The sequence below is a fragment of the Oryzias melastigma genome, linkage group LG9, assembly GCF_002922805.2.
Source record: "Oryzias melastigma strain HK-1 linkage group LG9, ASM292280v2, whole genome shotgun sequence".
Classification (NCBI taxonomy): Eukaryota; Metazoa; Chordata; class Actinopteri; order Beloniformes; family Adrianichthyidae; genus Oryzias; species Oryzias melastigma.
The window spans coordinates 14458013-14479461 of NC_050520.1; the positions used below are offsets into that span (position 1 = coordinate 14458013).

General features: G+C 39.2%; 1 protein-coding gene across 1 annotated transcript in view; it reads right to left on the reverse strand.

Moving 5' to 3' along the window:
• The window catches only part of LOC112148145 (glutamate receptor, ionotropic, delta 2), a gene marked incomplete at both ends in the record, with an annotated part of 463040 nt that extends 441962 nt beyond the window's left edge, over positions 1 to 21078 (reverse strand). Inside the window, 1 exon segment of the mRNA XM_024274979.2 lies at positions 20139 to 21078. Coding sequence (XP_024130747.1) covers positions 20139 to 20226 — 88 coding nt within the window.
• Between the last annotated feature and the right edge of the window lie 371 nt (positions 21079 to 21449).

Sequence of the window (21449 nt, forward strand, 5' to 3'; positions counted from 1 at the left end):
GTGCGCTCCAAACCTCTGTCCTAATAAAAATGCATAGTGTATCATAAAGGGGGGAAGCAGACATTAATAACCACTGACTGCTGGCCACTGAGGGCAACCGGAAATCTCGCATTCAACAAGAATGAACAGAATTCCCTCTTGTAAAAATGCAACAATTAATATGCTCACTCGTCCCTCAATGACAGTGTGTAAGTGAGAGATCGGTCGACCCGACAAAACATGACCGTCAACATTCTGTGTTTTAAAATGCTTAAACTCTGGACAGATTTAATATTACAACTATATGGATAAAGGTATTCATGTATATATGCTTGTCAAAAAAACATTCAAAAACAGCTGGAAAAGTTGTTGTTTTTTGAATATAATGTCCTATAAATTTTACAAGTTTATCAATCAAAAACCTACTTTGAATTCCTTAAATACATTTTTTATACATATGTATCTTTTCTTAGGGCTGTAACCAGTGTTTGAATACCTGGATATCTGCGATCTGTTTGAGAAAAAAAAAAAATATATACAAATTTTTTATGACGTCTAAGATCATTGATATGCAGTCTTCATAAATCTAGTCGAGTATAGTAAAAGATACACTTCAGGTAATGTAATTATTGCTCTAAAATGCAATACTGGCACCAGACAAAAATAAATCTTCAGACTAAAATGTCTAATTTTCAAAGTAAAACTATAAAGCAAAATAAAAAGAAAATGGTTGAAGTTCAGTTTACTGAAATAAGGTCTTAAAAATAGTTTATTTGAATAAAAATATAATGAATATTTAAATAAGAATATAACAAAAATCTAGTGCGATATCACAGGCCGTGTTAGAATGAAACCGGACCTGAACATTTTTTTAAAATGTCCATCTGAGGCGTAGGAGATTCTTGGTATTTCCATTAAAGATGAGAACAAAGTCAGTTAGTAAAGCACGTCTGTTGGTAAGTATGTATGAGTTTAGGTTAAATCAGGGGTCTCCAAACTACGGCCCACAGACCGAATCTGGCCCGCCTCCACATTTGGCCTGGCCCCCTGAGTAATAACAGAGATGTATGATTGTTTGATTTATTTTTTCCTCAGTCTGGCCATGCAATTGAGAACCGTATAGAACGTTTATGCCACCCTTATGCAGTCAGCAAGTGTTTATTTTAATAAAAGGATTATCATTAATTTTATGACTCTTTTCTGTTAAGATCCCAGAAAAGGTTCAATAACTGGTTAGAATTTCGGAAAAGTTTTAATTTTTAAGTTTAGACACACCCTGATATTTTTTACATATAAATTTTGTTTTTTCTCCCCAAATTGTTGTGCTTCCATCATGCAAATTTATATCGCAAATCCAATATGTGCAATTTCATCGTCAATGGAAACTGTTGAAAACTGTTTGAAAAGATAAATAATATAAAAAAAATCATATATAATTGCATTTGAATAAATATTACTTACATTTTCATACATCCAGCTAAAATATATGCATATAGCAACCACTCAGACATTTAAATTAAAAGTAGGGACTGTTAGGTGTGTGAATCGGTCTTTCGAATTGCCACCTAAATAACAATCCACACCCATAATTAAAACAGTAATGTAGTTGGAACTGATTGTAATATTGAGGATTACAAACCTTAATGGAGTAGAAACCATTAACTGATGTCCAAGAAGAACCCTTAGAAGTCTATAGCCTAGTCCACTAAAGGTGTTCCCCTCTAACCAAAGTCATATCAGTCTAACGGTCTAAAAAAAACAGTAACGTGGAACAGAAATATCCAACAACATGTCCTAGAGTCACAATATAAATACTACACAATATTCCTCCGAGCAAAGTGCATATCATTTTCTCAATTTGGTTGTCAAGGATAACATCTTACTCCTCGTGGTGTACTGGCTTTGAAATGAAGAAAAATCAACACCTCCTCTGTTTCTATATTAACCGCTGCCACTGCGCCGTTCTCAGACACATACGTCTGTATTTTCCTCCACAGAACTCATGAGAGTTGTGTGATGTTGTGGAGGAAAAATCGGTAAACATAGTGCAAAGTGAGACACAAACAGTGACGTTTTAAGATCTAGAAAGTAAGAGCTTCTCATCAAATAAATGGGGCATTGCTTTAAATTGCATTCTGGGCTGTTAATTAGGTAGTTTGGGGCTCATCTGTTTGGAGAAAAATACTTTTTTTCCTGCTTTTAACAAAAATATGTTATTATTCCAAATTACTATATGTGTAAAACGTACCAAATTGCAAAAGTTTTGACATTTAGGTCATTTAGAGAGTATTTTTTTCACATATTTAATTATTTAAATGTTTATTTGACATTCCTTTTTGTATTTAAAAGACATGGCTGAGCCAGGAATCCTCTTTCACCAATTCATGCTTGGAAAATGTTACATGTGTTGCCATGTACTCTGTGTGCAGTAAGAACCATGTCACAGTGATGTAATAACTGTATGTATTAATGTTAAACAATACAAATGTATGAAAAGTGCATGCTAATGGAGATGAATAAACTACAGGAAGGCTGAAATTAGCTTATTAGAAATGCTAAGTCACTGTGTAACTTAGCAACTAAAAGATGGCTACTGCATTATTAAGCACAACAGTTTTAAAAACAATGGGCTAATACAAAAACAAAACACCTTTTTTGTTAAAGCCAGTAGGAAATAGATGATTTTTAATATTCAAAGTAAAAATAGAAATGATAATGCCAAAAACCTTTTATTCCAGTATTATATATCACACAAAAAAACAATTAATTGATACAAAATTCAAATAACGATGTTCTTTTCTACAAGAAATCTACATTTCAGCAGAGAGTTCACAGCTTTCTGTAAGCTCTGGGAGCACACAGCCAGACGTACAAATCAGTGCATACCTAAGTACTGTAATAATACACCCACAATATGATATCACACATATGGACTCACACAATCAAGCATATTGTACAAAGCATTATGCACTGATATAACCCTTTATATGCAGCGTACAGCTGGAGAACACGCACAACAGCTTGATTTGGTTTGACTGCTCTGTAACGCTCTGGGTTTAGACTGCTGTTGAGGGTGCATAAGCCCCTGCAACTACACCAAGACAGAAAAGGAAGACTGTCTGTTCCTATATTCTTATGTCTGAACTGAATATGGGAGACAGGACAGCCCATGATAGGAATCCAGTGTCTCTGAACATCCCTGTTAACAGCTGACTGCTTATGTCTACAGCCTGCACTCATGATATGTGTATTTATCAATGAATACAGACACGCAGATGGCAAACATTTGCAGTACACTTTACCACTTCAACTCATCAAGACGCACTTGAATTGTATTTAATATATTCATTTTAATAGGATTCAACCTGTAAAAAAAATTAAAATAAATTGCAGCATCAGCTGCAAATTCTTTGGAATTTTCCACCACAACTGATAGATTTAGTGTCTCGCTAATACTGCGGTAAGCCTTGTTGCAGAGCTTGGCTCTTTATTGTATTTCCCCTTGAGTTTGAAGTAAAGCAGGACATTTGTTGACATAATGCAATAATCCACCTGTCATGTGCCTGAAATACTTAAAAAGAGAGCTCAAATCCTCGCTACAATACACAAACGTGTTCATACATCAGCAGGTACAATGAGATCACATGGACGTGCAGTTGTCACATTTTTGTAATTTTTTTTTTATCTTTTTTCTGATTTAACTTAAAACTGAATATGGCTACAATTTTAAACTCCGTGTGCAGTGCACATCCTGCTCTGCTAACCCTTTGAGTGTGCATGCACGGGGGCGCTCCCCATCGCGTGAGAGATATCATCACAAAGATGATGAAAGATGAGCGGTTTTAGAGCAGAAAGCAAATCAGAGTGAGCCCTCCTCCCTTACATTTCTGTGCATATAGAGAGAGAGAGAATAAATAAATAAATAAACACCCACACACACGTTCTCTCCCGCTCACACACTCACATGCAGGAGGTCACTAGAAAGCAAAGGAATTAATGAGACCAAAAACAACAATATCCTGACGATTAGAGCTAGGACCTCCAGACTAAAGAGGATTTTCAGCTTAACTTTTTAAGATTTAGCTACAATACTTATGCTCAGAACCACTGTATAATTGAATAATACATTTGCATAAATATTACCAGGACCCACTTCACATTATTTTATTTATTACTGTGGAAAAAAATCATTTCAGTCAAGTGAGGAATGGTGATGAAAAGAAAGAAAACTAAAATAAAAACATAATTGGTGTGCAGCTGAGGGTTAAGAGAGATGATACCAGGGGTGGAGCTACAGGGGGGGTAGGGGTGGCCACTGCCTCCCAACAAAAAGCGTTGACCCCCAATTTGATGTCTATAATTATTGACAAAGATTTAGAAATCATCAAAATAATAATCAAAAAAGAAAAAATGGTTTGAAGTCATGATAATTTCATTTGTAAAGGCTTCCCACTCTGTTCTCATTCACCAATATTGACTTTATATAAGAACTGGGCCGAGTGGGCCTTCACCCATAGAAAAGCCTTTCCGGTTCCATCGAAACAAAGTAAATACAGGCGCCACTTCTTTGCAATATTCCATGTTGGAGCCATAAATCATCACTAAGTTGCAATTGGTCCAAGTTGGCTTGAGTCTATATTTCTACGGTTACCATTAAGGCTGTAACGAGTATCCAAGTACTCAAATACTCGCAATCTGCTGACAAAAATGTCAGTATAAACATCATGACGTTGCTGATTTGAAATCTTTATAAATATAATTGAGTGTTGTAAAAATACAATTCAGGAACAATATATTTATTGCTCTGAAACGCAGAATAATGTTGGATTTTAGATGTATATACTAAAAAACAGCAGAATGCACAGCACCATTTTCCCTGGAAGTAAATAAATCTTCAAAATAAAGTGTTGGTAAAACTTCCCATTTTCAAAGTAAAGCTGGCCAGTTTTTTTTTCTTTATTTGCAGTTGAAAAAAATGAGACTTCAGTTTTGTTTACTCAAATAAGAAAAAACACATTTTTATTTCAGGCATTGGTAACTCTTCAATCGTTTACGCAATTAACGAAACCGCAGTGGATTCTGATGCAGAGAAAAGCATCTTTGTGCTGATATACAATGCTTTAAACCGTAAAGTGTTGCAGAACTTTGAGAATGAAGAAACTGTGAAAAACACCTTCAGGATTTGTTGTTAAATTGCCCAAAACAACCCTGATGTTTTTGTTTGTTATGTTCCTGCTTAACTTAACCAGAAGTTTGACAAACAATAACTTCTTCGACTTAATTCTTTGACCATTTCTTTCTATTTAAATCTTTGTGTTAATAATTTGTTGATACTGATCTCCTGTTCCAAATAAAATATATAAATAATGGTGAATTAGTATGTCTAATTTTAATTTTTATACATCCAGGAAAAAGACATCCATATAGCAACAAACTTTAAAAAGTAACAATCGTAGTTCGATCTGCAAATCGTTGAGTTCGATTCGTTAATTGATTTCCAACCAAAGTAAAAATCCACAGCCGTAATTATAACTATTCTCTCCAATCAAGAGTGAGCGTGTTACAAGACCACACCCCCTCCACTGAGAGCGTGCTCAGAAGAATAACCCAAAACATTTTGAACGTTTAAAGACCACATACTTTCATCAAAGCATCTGATTGGCCACTTTTGAACTTAAATAACTTACAAAGACAAAAACATGAAAAAATAGAGTTATCAAGAATGTGTTTAAAAATAAAGGTATCCAATCTAGAATGGTCATTCTGAAAAATATAATGACTGAATAAAAGCTTTTTATTTCAAAATAGGGCTTTCTCTACCTCCACCACTGGATGGTACATATGGAGACTTCAAGTTTAGTTCTTCCAATCAGCGCTTTGTGACTTCCCAACCCCTTGATTTTACTCGAATAAATAAATGTTTGGCTCGGAGCACGCCGTTTCCCCTGCAACACATGGGCAAGGTTGCACTCTGCACACGCTTCCCATTACATCTCAATTTACTGGAGAGGTTGGAGATACAAGAAAAAATGTACAAGAAGAATTAAATGTTGACCTACTCCGTTACACCACAAAGGCATCTGGCTACTCCTCAACAAATGAAAGAAATAAATGAAACTGTAATTTTATACAGACCTATGATTTCCGTGTTAAATCCATGCAGTGCTTCTCTCTGATCTGCAGCTCCTTTAAACAGAACCTGGACCACGCTGCATCTGGCTTTTGTCACTTAGTCGATAGAATATCTGTATTTTCATAATTTGGGGTTATGAATAAAGGGGCTTATCGGCTGGAGGAGACATTTGAGCTCAAAGACATCCCCACTCCTCCATCAGTGACACAAGACTTGTTTTCAAAGCAAACTCAGGCGGCAGCGTTTGATAAGATTAGCATGGCTGCCAAGCGCTAAGATGAAATGTGAAAAATGTCATCGTCTTTAATAAAGTCAAACACTGTTAAAAAGCTTTTGATGGAAATGATTCTGAAGGACTTAAAAAGAAGACATAACAAAGAAAATGGAGTAAAGTGGATGCCCCCTTCTGGTGCATTTGAACAAAAACCTGATTCAGATTTTGTTTTGTCACCAAGATTCAGTCATTACACAAATGGAAGTTTTTGTTTGTTGTGGGCAAGTGTGATACACAACAAATATTAATAATTTTTAGACTTTAGATCAATTTTTTGAATGAATGTGTCAAGAATGTTAATTATTTTATCATTCACTAAATGGTTTACAAATTGAGTACAAGAAAGCAAGATTAATGAAGTGAAAGCAAAACTGTTTTTTTTGTCGATTGTAGGTCAACACACAGCTTAAAAGCCTGGAGTGGAGGGAGCACATGTGAGGCCAGAGGAGGTGTGGGTGGGTTCACATGAGGAGAAGCAAAATGAGGGAAGTAAAATGAAAACAAAACAAGCCAGTCTCACAGGATGGCATGTGAAAAGAGCATTTATTAATGTTAAGTGCAGGAACTGTGGGGGCAACATTTCATTTTGTCTGTAGTTTTGTATCAAGTCATTTGTGAGGTCTTTTTTCCAAGTTTCACCTGCGGTCAAACTTATGGATTCTACCTCTTGCAAAGGAAAATGTATTGATGCACAATTTTTGAAGCCTTGAAAATGTACTCCAGTGCTTGAGCATGCATGACAGTGTATAATACTCCAAAACGGATGCAGGTTAGGGGGTTTAAAAAGTAGAACTAGGCGTGCAGGGAATCTGAAGCCCCTCCAAAAAAAAGGTCGTCTTTTGACAAATTTTGAGCCTTTAAAGTGAAACCATTACATTGAGAGCTGTGGACCAATGTTGCTATTATATGTTCCAGTGGGAGTAAGGGCTGAAAAAGTAGAAAGTCAGGGTGAAAGCCCATCAGCCCAGGGGACCTTCCAGTAAAAGACAGGGTCTAATCATGCTGTCTTAATAACAGATTCAATAGGAAGGCAGGAAGGCCTTCTGGCTGTGGGGGGGTTGTGTTATCTAAGGTAAGACTTTCTACCAAGCCTCTAAGTCCAAAATGACATCTATCTTTGTGACTGAAACTTCATTATTTCATCATAAAAAATACCATTTGATACAGTATATTAAGCATCAAAACTTTAGAAATGCACATTTGGTTTTAATAGATTTTCCTTCCAACAAATGCCCTTTAAAAGATGATTCAATGTGTAAAAACAAACTATAGTTTTGGTTTTGGGGATTTTTTTGTTTTTTCAAGAAATTCCACAAATTCTGCAGCTCTAAAGCTGTAAATTCCTGCACACATTTACTGTCATATCATTTAATAATGCTCACCCATCATAGATAGTGATGCAAAATGCAGGAAGAATGCTCATAAATACTGCAAGACTTCCAACCCAGACAGCCCGCTTGGCGCCTGCTTTACTCCCCATACAAGGCGGAGAGCTCCTGCTGCTGTTGGAGAATGTCGGTAATAAATAGCTCTATACAGACAGACTCAATTCATATTAACTTGATAGTAATATTGAGACTCGGCTTCAAATAGTGCAGTCTAAAATTAACTGTTTCTATGTTTGCTATGAATCTTTAACAATATAAACTGATTATTTTGTGATACAATGATAAATAGAAATGCAAAGATTTGAGAAGACAAGAAAACACAAAAAATTTGACATTTGCGGACATAATTTAAAAAAGAAACCCCAAGTTCGTAAATACCGTACTATAGGGCACATTAAAAAGCTTTTTTTGTACCATATCTAACCATTTTTATGAATCATGTGTGCGATGTAAAGCTTTAAAATGACTTCTAGTATAACTGTTCGACCCTTTCACTGCCATTTTTTTTATCATTAACTACTGTTTAAATACTGAATTGCCAATTCCAGCATCCCCAAAATAACAGGCTGCCCAGAATATTTGCAAAAACTGTTTAGACGGCACACTTGTATAGACCACTGAGCTCTGTGGCTTATTCATCTCAAAAGTACCATGAGCTGATGAGTTAGCTACACGCGTGAGTGTTGTAAATATGCACAGCAATATCTAATGAGCTCAACAGGTGTGCTCAAGCCAACAGGAAAACCTGAGAAAACAAACAGATGGCCGTGTGCAGGTATAGCTGTGTGACAACTTGCCAAATGTTTTGGGCAAACAAACAAACGGCAGAGAACAAGTTCCAGACAGTGATTACCAAAGTTTAACCCCTGTAAGTTCTAATGCCCATGTCTGTAAACACTGGCAGCCTCCTAGGCTTTTGCTTTGGGGAGGTTACTGCTAAAAGGGCAAGGGAGAGAAGCGAAGAAATTAAAGGAAACGAGCGGGAAACACTGAAAGATACAGAAAGAAAAACACCGCACTGCAATAAATGTTTAAAGATTAAAGGTCGGGCAAAGGGCAGGCCGGATGATTGAGAACTGGAGGTTTAAATCCCACCAACTCCATCACTATCACACATTCTGCAGCAAAATACAAAGAGTCAACCAGTGAGAGGAAAAGTGCTATTAAAGATCGTCTAAATGGAAAATTTTTAGATACGTCTATTTAAAAAATATATATATAAAATAAATTTAAACACACACAAAAGATACCCAACTAAAATAAATCACGAGGACAAATTTATGCATCACTAGACTTAATATTTAAACGTTGAACTTTGCAGATGAGACAAAGTCGTGACCTCCACACAAAACAGACCTTAGATTTCCGTTTTAAGGCTGAATGATGCAAAAAGATTTGTGCCTCCCATCATGCACCAGTAGATAAAAAGAATCAGTACGTTATATCCAAATACCTCATTGTATCATGGTTAAAAAAACTCAGGAACCTTTTGATTAAAGAGAAAGAGCAAAACAACAGTTAAATCCAGCACAGAAGAAAAAATGTTGTGTTTACCACGCATTAACTTATTTGCGACAGCTACAATAAACCACAATAAAGCCTTAATGGCGACCAATTGCTTTGTCTGTTTTTTTGGAGCTGTAGCTCTTTTACCTACTCCTGTGCTGCTCTCCGTTACTCTCCCAGACAAACAGGAACACAAGTGCGTTTTAGCAGGTCCACCCATCAGCTGGCCTCACCACTTTCACACACACATATCCTCCTCCTGCTTTTTATTTTGCCGTTTCATCCTTCAATTTCTGGTTGCCAACATTGCAGCACACACCAGAATGTGGAGATCGATTGTGCGTCGACATCATTTTGAAAAGCACATTTTTAAAGCAGTAAATAGAAGTTTATAGTTGGAGTAGATCATAAACTAAGACACTTGGTTCATAATAGTCCTGAAACAGGAAGTCATGCTGCTCAGAAAAAAATAGCAGTTACAAACTAAAAAGCTTTATTTTTTAAATCATTAAAGATTGCTCTTCGGTTTTCTTTTTTCTTTTTTGCTACGCTAATGTTAGCTAGGGCTAGCAGGATAGAGTGTAAACAAAGGAAACAAAAATGCCCTCACATTTATGCAGAAGCTATATTTCAATCAAATTTAGAGTTAAATGGAAAAGTCTACAAATAAATGCAACATTAAAAGAGTTAATTGATGTAGTTATTTGGATTTTAATGCTCTGTAAAAAGTTTTCAATAGAGCTGCAATTCCGTATGCTCATGGGCCCTCTTCATAGCATGCACACTGTGGATTCAGCGTGTGCACGTGCAGAACTGGCTAGTCATCGTCATGCCTCCTTTATTTTATAGTGCTATGAAATGCTGGCTGCCAATTTTGCATTGCAGAAAAAAAAAATAATTGAGAAGAGTGAAGGAGGAGTCCATGCAAAGCATAAAAGCACACCCACCCACCCATGCTGCCATGTGCCCATACACAGATTGGTTTCAGAAGTGTGCTCAGAAAGTAGCAGCGTTCGAGTCCAGTTCAGTCAAATAAGCAAGCCGCTTAAGTAATACCTTCCTCCCATAAATGCATGCATGAGGAGTTCGGATGAAGTGTATTTTTTTTTTTTTTTTTTTTTTACAGGAATAGATATTTTATGCACATGCAGGGCAGCTTTTGCCCCATTGAGACAAAGTGCAGATTGCTGCAGGACAAAAGCACCATTTGTGCTGGCAGAGAGGCCGTGAACACGAGCATAAAAAAATCAGGACAAATATAAAGAAAGGAGCGAGCAGCTGCTACACAGAATGGGTGAACACCAGACATTAACACCCACATAAAGCACATGTCATGATCCAACAAAAATGAACAAATGTGCACACCCCCACACAAGTGCGCATAAAATAAAATAAAGAAAGACTAGGCTTCTTTTTTTATTTTTTTTAGTTTGAAATGACAGGTCTTTCCTTTAAAGTTTCCCTCAAAGCTACAGGGATCATACATATCTTGACTGCAAATTGTTAATTTGTTCAGAAAACAACCATCTGTAAAGAAATGGTATGTCTACTTTATTAATTTTGACATAAAAGTGACAATTTCTAGTTTGTGTTTCCTTACATTTTTATTAACAATTGGCTCCTCAAATGGAGTTTATTGCCAATATAGTTCAGAATATGTAATCAGACCATTTATTTTAAAAAAAAAATCACCTGTTTAATTGTTACTCATGTCAGAGAGGAAACTTGTTTAAGAGTGTAGAAAAAAAGTACATTTTATTACTTTAACCCCTTCATGCCCTGTGGTTAATTTGCAACACATCAAATTCTCAGGACTCTGAATATGCTTTTATATAATTGAATATTAAGTCGGTCATGATTAGTGTTGTCAACATATTCTTGTGGCATTTTTTTCTCATGATAGAGGGCATATATGAAGAAAGTTCAGCTTCACATTGTATTTTTGAGTATTTCTCGATTCAAATAGTTGTGAATCAGGAGCAGACGAAAAAAAAGGGCTTTAAAAAGTGTGTTTAGGAAAATACGTTGGCCACAAGCTCCTTGCTCTGCTCTATTCGGATGCATCCACTTGTAGACGAATAGATCCATGTACGTCTTTATTTTTCTCATCCGACCTGGCATCTGGCTCAAATATTACTTTTTCTTGCACCAATAATGTGGAGGTGTGAGAGGCTGTATGCTAGCAGGAGAGCGTGTAAACAGATGGATGACGAGAAGTGGGGGCAGGTTTTTACTCAGTGTTAGCGGTTCAGCTCTCAACTTCTAATGAACTATAACTGCTCTGCAGAAACTATGTCTTAGAAAAAGACAGTATTTCTATGTTGTCTAAACATGGCAAAAATCATAATTAAAAGACCACTGGGAACACTTAGAATAAATCAAGATTAGAGTTAAAAAACGATTTGCACAAAAAAAAATGACATTAAAAAGGCATCTAGAGGTCAGTAGTTTTGTGGATGAAAATGGGAGATTAAAGTCGCATAGGAATGGGCAGACTGGTCTGAGATGATGGTAAGGCTAAAGCTTTCAAACTACTCTGCTCTATAATCAAGCTCTGTGGAATACCGTTTCTGAATGCACAATATTTCAAAGCAGCAGCAGCTGGTTTCACTCCTGTCAGCTAAAAACAATAGATTAAAATTTTCAAAAGTCACCAAAATTGAAGAAATGTTTTCTTTACTAAAAAGTACTAATTTATTTTATGCAATTCAATTCAAATTCAATATTATTACAGATTTCAATGGGCCATAAGAGCTTACCTATATCCTAAGCTTTAAAACTATAGAAGTGGAGGGATATATGATGTCATACATCAGGCTCATTATTGTGAATTCAGCATTTTTAGGTACCTACTCCTGCCTTAGTAGTGTTTTTACCTTCCTCACTCTGTGTCAATTTTATTATGGCTACTTCCAAAATATTACTGTTTTAAAATTATTCTCAAACTAGGGTCAGGCCAGGCCAGGCCTGAGGAAAAAGTTTGACTTCCTTTGTTTAAAAAGAGAAAAATAAAGGAAGTTTTTAGTTATTACAGTGAACAGCAAATGCCCTTTCCCAAAGATGAGGTTTGGCTTGTGTCAACTGGATAATCGCACAATACAATCATCCGGGAACAAGAGCCTTTGCTGCGCCCACCCTTTCCCAGACCATCTGGTCTGTTCTGGTGACGCGGCGGCAGGGTTGACCCCTGCCTGCTCTGCAGTCAACCTCTGACAAGCAACTAAACTTTTCTCACAGCGACCTGTCAGTCCGCCTCTACCTCAAAGAAACATGCATGCGCGTTCGCTTTCTCTCCGTCTAGTTAACAGTTCTGCTCGGCGCCGTGTGTCTTCACTAGAAGACACTGCTAACTCCCTGTAAGGATTCCACATAAAACACTGCCGCTCGTGCACACAGAAATACGAGGTGCTAAATCGTGTAGATCAAAGATAGCACGGACAGGTACAGCAAGCTGCTATATAACTCAAAAGATATGAAGCATTTAATATACGGTGTGGTTCCAACCGGGCTGAAGTCATGCATAAAAGCAAATAAAAGAAAACGCCTATAGATGTGCAGATACACACATATACACACAAATCCAGAAAGAGATTTAACAAGACAAAGCTGTATTGACAGCTGTGAAACCTGTAGACCAAAACCAAACTGAAACAACCATTCAAACACAGTAAACACACACACACAGTTACTAAGAAATCCTTTTTCGAAGGAATCGCACCAATTTAGTTTTCCAGCTCTTTTCATGGACGGTAAACATGTTCTCACTTAATTATTCTCTTAAGGCAAACAGAATCACATACACAAGTTTGATCAAGTTAAAAATGTTGACCCATGACCATCTGCCTTTTTCTAATCTTATATTTGTGTCTATGTTTTCTCTATCGCCATTTAGAAACACTTATTCTGTTTCCAAGAGCAAACCAAAAAAAAAAAAAAAGTGATGTCAATCTTTAATTAAATGGGATCACGGCCAATACAAAACTGTGCAGTTGAACATGGATCCCTAAAGTCAATTATTGTTTCAAACTGCTGTAAAGGTCATCCACTCAGGAACTCGGTTGCAATGCCTAATTTGTGTCATCCAACAGTCGCTGCCATTTGTCTTCCCATTGAAAACAGGCGTGCAATTATGCAGGGTAAACACAAGAGATATGTAGCAGTAACAAACAGATCTCCGCGGACCTCTTAGGCTGATGTCACACTCACTGGCCCAATTTCAGGGCAGCATGCGCTGGTTTGGGATATTCAAATTAGGCACTTAGATGTTCAGAGGCTTACCCATCAACAGCAAGGCATATCCGAACAGTCAGATTTATTCTGGAAAACCGCACAAACCATGCAGACATTGTTAGGAAAAGTCATCGAAAAATACGAGGAATCACGCAGATGTTGACATCATTTCTTTGAGTCACACTTCAAATAGGAAAGTTGACCAAAAAGTGGCCTTGCATCACTTTCAAGGGGTAGAAAATATGCACAACTTCATCTTCAGTTTGTTAGTTTAATTCACTTAAAAATTATTAACAGTCTGGTGAAAAAAAACAATTAAAAACTACCAGCTGAAACAAAGGAATTAGTGTTCGAAGGGAACATTTTGGATTTCGGTTGGAGTCGAATGTGCTGCTTGATCACACTGTGCCATTTGTCTGTTGACGCTAAACAAATGTGCATTGTTCATTGCCCATGACAGATAATTTGGAGAGCAAAGCGACAGATGGACAAGATATCCTTTTTTTAATTTTGGTTTGTCTGGGTGTGATGTTATAAAATACGAGTTACAAATGTGGCACCAAAAAAATGTTCTGTTGAAATTAGCATTCAGCAGTAAGAGTGCATCGTTTAAGTAGCAGATATATCAACTGGTAAGTTATTTTAAATAAAAGAAAAAAAGTCAGTCATATGGGTGGTAAAAAGATCATACAATACAAAGATCATTTTTTACTAAAGTGAATCCAGTTCAGAGATGAGAATGTTTTTCAAGAGAACCCGGCAGAAGATTCCCCATTTCGTTAAAAAATAAAAAATAAAAACTGGCGACTCAAACCTCGAGGTCCCACGGCAAGCTTTACAGCTCAAGTGCGACACTGGAACGGTCTTGCTATGGCAGATGTCTCCCGACCTCGCGAAATTCCAAACTCACGTACGTTCATTCGATAACCTGCCATTTAATAGGATTTAGGTTGTTAGCAGCCCCAACTTCAACTATAGTGCTGTGACCGGAGAGGCCAGATCGCAGAGGTATGAAGTGATCGTATGCAGTGGAGGTTCCTCTTGCACTCTTAAGTATAGACTCTGGTGGTCGCATCGGAGCCGTAACACTTGCCATGGGTAATAGTTTTGTATTTTTTTCCGGTTAAGCTTTAATACATTATTTATTTATTTTTTTACAACTCCAAACACTGTTGTTCATGTCAAGTTTTGAAAGCAATACAATGGTTACCGTTTGACCCCATTCTAAGCCCATCTTGGCCACTACAACTTTGTTTTGTATCGTAACAGTTACAGTTTATTCAACTTTTTAAGATTTAACAACAGGTGTAATGCTGCATTCACACTGGGCTCGTAAAGTCTATGTAAACGCATGTATGAAAACTTTAGAGCTGTTCAAAACTCTTATGTTCACGCATCACTTCACAAGTTTTTAAGTTTGTCGTCGGGCTCTGCGTACAAATACAATTGAACATACTGATAGTTAAGCTAGCTGACCAATCGGTCAACCAAACTCTGATTTAGTAGTGACACAGGGGAGGCATCCCTTTGAAAACACAGAAGTGCCAACCGTTTGAAACTCAATCATGGAGGAGAAATCATAGGCAGCTCTGTGGCCTTGTGGTAGAGTGTTCATCCTGAGACTGGGAGGTCATGAGTGAAAATCCAGGTCGAGTCGCACCAAAGACCCTAAAAATGGTCACCGCTCCCCCAGGGGATGTATCAACTGCGGAACAAACAAATTTCACACACCTAGGTGTGTGACAACTATGGGACTTTAACCTTAAATTAATAATTGATGTCTGTCTAGAGACTGAATTATTTCAGACAAAGTCTTTGATATATCAATATCAATATATAAATATATAAATTTTCACTGATGATGTCTGGCGCCATCTTGTTGTCCGGTGTCCGGCCCCTCCCAAGTTTTTTAGTCTTATCCTTGATAAGTGGATTCAAGCCGTTCAGACTCTACATTTATCCTTTAGTTTGGGCTGCCTTATTCACAGCACACACACGCACACTTCCTGTCTGCATGCTTCTTCATCTCCACAACGCACACCAACAAAATCCATATGCACTTCCCTCATAAAGCAATGAGCAATTGGCATGCATCACACGATACAGTGAAGGCCAAGAGGCAAGCGGACTCCCCCTTTCCCTCTGCATGCTGATCATTAGAGAGACAAAGTGGGGAGAGTGACAGAGAATAAGAGAACCAAGAGGAGAGGCAGTAGTGCCAGCTCCCCAGCGGCTCAATCACATTTAATGCCTGGACAGTGCATGATGGAGCTGTCGCCGGTCACCGCTGCTAATATCGGCTAAATAATGGCAACCCTTTTCCCGGAGTGACACGTCTTTCAGTTTTCGGAAAGTTTGATGGCACAGAGTCCGTCTTCGTCTGAGACTTTTCCATTCTGTTAGACTTTTTTTTTTTTCCTTTTGATGTACACACCTCTGATCGCCAGACTCTCCTCCCCTCCTCCCCTTCTTCCATCTTTAACAGCAACAAAGAGATTAAAAAAGGATTACTCCTGACATATCAATGCGATGCGCCTGCAGAGTATGGCGGGCTTTTTTTGTTTTCCCATGCTGTCCTAAGTCGATATGAGACACGTGCAAAGAACAAAAGAGGTCAGTGCTGTTAGATATCCAGGAAATGAAAAGAAAACGGGAAATGTTGTGAACGCTTATTTTTTGTAAAGACAATTTCATGTAAATTCTTCCTTTAAAAACGACAATTTGTTTTTTTAAATGGGGAAAATTCCAGTTTGCACCTGATCCGTTTTCCTCCTGCAGTGAGGAAAAGCAGGGAGACATGACGGGCAGCATGTGTGTAAATGTGAGAAAGACTGAAAAAATAAATAAAAATAGACATTGTTTTGGGGGGCGATAACCTTTTGTGGTGATTCAAAGTACTTGTGGCGAGCTCGGAAATGAACTATTGATTAGAAATGAGGTGGTGGTGGAGAGAGACAGAGGAGGAAAAGGTAGCGTGACTTCAATCGCTGCATCCAAACAACCACTCTCACACCTCTCCTTTGTCCTTGAACACACACAGAACATACAGTATGCCAGTTCACATGGAAACAACAACCTTCAAATATGGTGATTAAATAGAGCTGTAGGCATCTAATTAGTGTTAATTGGAGACATGGCCACTCACTGAGTCTACTGTCTGTTCTGTTGGTAAGAAGAAAAATAAAAAGAATTACCTGGATCTCACTTGTGGATTTTCTCATCATTCACTGTCAATAAATTAACTTTTTAAATATTCATATTGGATTTTGAAAACCCAGGAGTGGTTTGACAGAGTCAACTCTATCAAATCAGTGTTTATTGAGCATCGTTTCACATCAAGTGTTGCAATTAACCACATTTAAACATAAGAAGCCAAGTTTTTATGAATTTGTTTTATTTTTGTGTATGTCTAGCTTGGGTTAAAAAGATATGGGATAAAAATGCATCTTACTCTGTTAAAGTTTGATCCATTTCAAAAGAGTTCCCAGCATTCTTTTTATTATGATTATAGCCTATTTAGGCATAATTGAAAAACCCATGTCATAAAAAGGACATAGCATCAGCAAAGCAGCAGCAGAAATTTATATCAGAGTTGTGGCTGTTAACGTGGAGTAAACCCGCCCCCTTTCCCATCATCCATCTGTTTACATCAGGGGTCTCAAACTCAATTTACCTTGGGGCCACTGAAGGCAGAGTCTGGGCCGTATGGGGTTCCAATTGTGCCAAAAATGTGCTTTTATGTCCACCGTCTATATCTTTGGTCCATTGTCTATGTCTACAGAACAAGCTTATTGAACATTTGTTCAAGTCTATGTACTACTAAGCAACATCTTCTGTGTGTCCTGTGAAACAATAGGAGCTAACGATGCTAGCAACTGTTGCTAAGGACTTTTCTGATGACCAGATACAACGACAAAAGCAAATGAAAGTATAAGCATAAAGCAAGCTGAAACATCACAAAGCAAATGCAAAGCTATCATCAAAGAAGCATGGACATCCAGAAATTATTGCTTAGTAGACATTGAACTTTATAGAAAGGTGGGGCCATACAATATCGAGTTGGGGGCCACAAATGCCCCGCGGGCCGCCACTTTGAGACCCCTGGTTGACATGCTCTTCTGCTTTCTTACAGCCCCTCACAACCTGACAGGTGCTACAAAAATGGCGGGCAATATTGGAGCTATCCAGATCTACAGTTTGAGAAAAATGCAAGCCTACACAAAGAAACGAAGACGTTAATGGATCGAGTTGTCTAAAGCTATGGTCATTTATTCCAAAATGCAACGAAATGCCAGTTTTCAGCAAATTTGGCACGTGGCCACACGGTGGCACTTCTATTTGGGCGTCTCATTTCTTACACGCTGTGCAGCAGCTGCTGAGGTTTCAAGAAAGAGTTAAAATTCAAGGGCGATTTTTTTTTTTTTCTTACATCGATTCGCCACCCCACTGGCACATTTCTAGGTCGCACGGTGGCAGAAATGTTCCCTCCAATTTGCTTGATACACACAAGCTTTCTGAGCACACGGAGGACCACCATGAGCATCCCTCCACCCCTAGAAAATTCCAAAAATTAGGGAAGCAATAGCCATTCTTGAAGATTCTATCAATGCCTTTGTATCACACAGTGGCAGTCACACATGTGACCATAGTGGAGTAGAGAGGTGACCTTGTGGCCTGTCCATTGCATTTGTATTTGTGACATCACAACTACAATCTTTGTCCAACTACATTTCTTTTTTGTCTGCTCCTGATTCACTGTGATTTGAATAGTGAAATGCTACTTTGAGCTTAATGTTCTTAATATATGTCCTCTATCGTGAGAAAAATACAACAAGAACATGTTAAAAAGTAGTATCCTATAGACATGTTTACATTAAAAGTGGGGTTAAGACTGAGATACAATATTTTTCAAAGATGGTCAGACACAAAAAAAGAAAAGATTTATTCACTGAACAATTTCAAAACTTTTTCATAGAAATGACTCAAGTTATTGATTAACTTCATGAAAGAAACAAAGAGAGTTTGATGAAATGTGAAAACTACCACAAATGCTCTTGCAGCCAAGAAAAACTGAAAGGGAGATGTTTCAACATCTGATGCCGAGTCCTGCTGGCCTACATATAGATCATTGTCTATCCTGCTAAGTCTACGTCTCATACTGAACAAGGTATTCCCACGCTTCAAACCGTCTTATCTAAGGAAACGTGCAGGCGGCGAGGAGATAAAGTTTCAAAGAGTTTACAGTGAGACACTTGCTGAACATCAGGCTGCTGCTGTGATCAAAGTATTCAGTCGCAGGGCAATCCGTCTTGCTGCTGCCTCCCCCATCGGGCCAGAACAGAGTCTACGGTGCAGCCCTGCAGAACTAAGCCCCTGTGCAGACGTGCTTTAGTCCAGCTGTGCCGTGCCAAATACTCCTCCAGAACTTCATTTAAACACCATCAATACAAACTCCAGGAATTGTTGGGAAGGCAGCTCATCATCGCTCAGTGCCTAACACCATCATAAATGTTTGCTTTCAGCTTAGTCCGACTAGATTATGCTTCTCAGCGTTGGTCTTGCCCCTCGCCTACAAATTAAAGATGACACAGTCGCTTTCAGCTCGAACAAATCTCATTCATTTGCTTCTGTGTCTGATTTGAAGCATCTGTTTGGACCGGAGCCCGGGGAAGACCTCGACCCGATCCAGCTCTTGGCAAACTGAATTCAGGTAGCCAGCAAATTGGCTTATCTATTCTGACCCCGGCCAGCTGATTTACAAACAGGCCTCTTTGGCAGCACAAAGCAGCGGATTATGTCAGCAGTCCCATAATGTGGGACACGTGTGTGCGCCCAAGTGTTCGAATCTGTAAGGGATCTTTCCTGAGCCGTGTGGTCAAAAAGCAATTCAGCATGCAGGTGCTCATCTTTCTGTTTATTTGTGCCTCCCTTCCAGTCTCTATGCATTTCTCTGTCCCCAGCTCTCTATTCCAGATCTGTCAGTTACTGGAGGCCACTGACTTGTGCAGCAATTTAGTCTCCCCACCTCCCTCCCTCCTGCAGTCTGAGGTGTCACTACATCCAGGAGAGGAGCTCATATGCACCTTGATGTACAGTCACAATCAGTGCTCACAACGTCCTCCCCAAAAAGGAGGATTTGATGTCATCAGGCTGATCTGGCGGATGCAACATGAAATGCAGCAAAGTAAAGATGATCCAGGGAAAGCGCCATGTTTAACCACCTGTTCTTCCCCGACACCAGACCGTTCCTGCAAAGTTCCAGGAAAAAAACGCAACGTTTATGACATCCGTCCTTCACTGATCAGCTCAGCGAGACGCTAATGATATCGATCACCACGACAAAAAAAAAATGATGACAGTTGATCCAACTAAAGCAAACTGATGATATGAGATCGGAAATGTTGCGCTGATGAAGCTCCAGCGTGACGGGCGCCGCGCGTCCTGGTTGCGCCAAATAAGTCCAGTTAACGGTGCGTCAAAAATAATAAAGGCAGACAATTGCGCTGTGATTTTAGACACACCACGGGTGCCAGCCTCCGTGCTGATTCCTCATAGACCACGGAGACACCCCCTCCTTCTCATCCTCCTCATCCTCACGATCCGGGAGAGGGAACGCGCAGAAACTTACCGATATGGATGATCGAATCCGAGAGCGCAGGCTTCCACTCCTGGCTCCAGAAAACAGCAACAAGCAGCATAGCCAAAAGAACTTTCATTATGTCCACAGACAGGCTGTCTCCCGGCGAAATAAAAACAGAAGAACGGAGAAAGTGCAGGAGAGAACGGTGAGTTCAAATCCCCCCGAAAAGGCGCTTATTCTTCTTCTCCTTTTAGTCCATCTGCAATCCGGAAATCTCCCGATGATCTCAGTCCGAATATGCTTTCTTGACCTTCCCAGTCCAGTACAGGATTCCCCGGGTTAGGCAGAGATGAGTATATCCTGTTGAAATGCCCCCCCTCAACATTAAATCATATTCTGAGCGAGTAGAGAGGCGCTGAGCTGCAGCGAAAACAGACCGCATCAGAACGCCGACGCGTTCAATCCGGCTGGATGTGGCAGATCCCTCACTGGATCTGGAAGCATTCGATCAAACACAAAAGGAAAAAAAAGAAAATAAAAGGATATCTAGAATAACAGGTTGGCCTATAATGACCCAAGATCCACACAGCCTTGCAGACCTGGCGACGCAGTTTCCCCCCCTTCCTGCACCAATCGCCAAAAACCACCAGCGGCGGCAGCCTCAGAGGATCGAGCCGATGAGGAAAAGTTCCATCCCTCCTGGGGATTTTTCCCCCTCCTCCTTTACTGGTCCTTTCCTTTCAGTTGAAAAATCACCAAAGTTGGGGCGCGAAGACGATGCAGACCGCGACTTTTTGTGAAAGGAATGATGAAACGCGCTGTCACATGGCACAACCGCGGACAGGTTCCATATTCCGAAACTGTAGCTTCCAGAGATGACAGAGAGCGAGGCAGGGATTTAAGGGGAGGAGGGGGGGATTTCAGCTGATAAATGAAAGGAGAAGTGCAAAAGCCACTCTTGTGCTTTTTTCTTTTTTTTTTTTTTTTTTTTTTTGGCAGGAAGTAGGCTACCCCCCCAAATCCAAAAAACAGAGGGGAGATAAAATCGGAATAAAGACGCCGAGGATGCGCGCAACGACACTCCCGAGGTCCGCACTCTGGATGCGGGTGCTCGCGTCAGCCCCAGCACGGTGGCTGATGAAGAAGAGGTATGCTGCTCGTGAGGGAGGAAGAGGAGGGAGGGAGGGAGGAGACCCAGAAGAAAGGAAGAGGAGAGAGAGGAGGAGGGAGAGAGAAACGGGCTGCAACTATGAGCAGTAGGAGTTGCCAAACCAGTGCGCACATCCACTGTCTGGAATAGGTGAAAGCGAGATGAGATGGGGAATATGACGGAGGGCGGGGGACGTGGAGCGCAGCCTA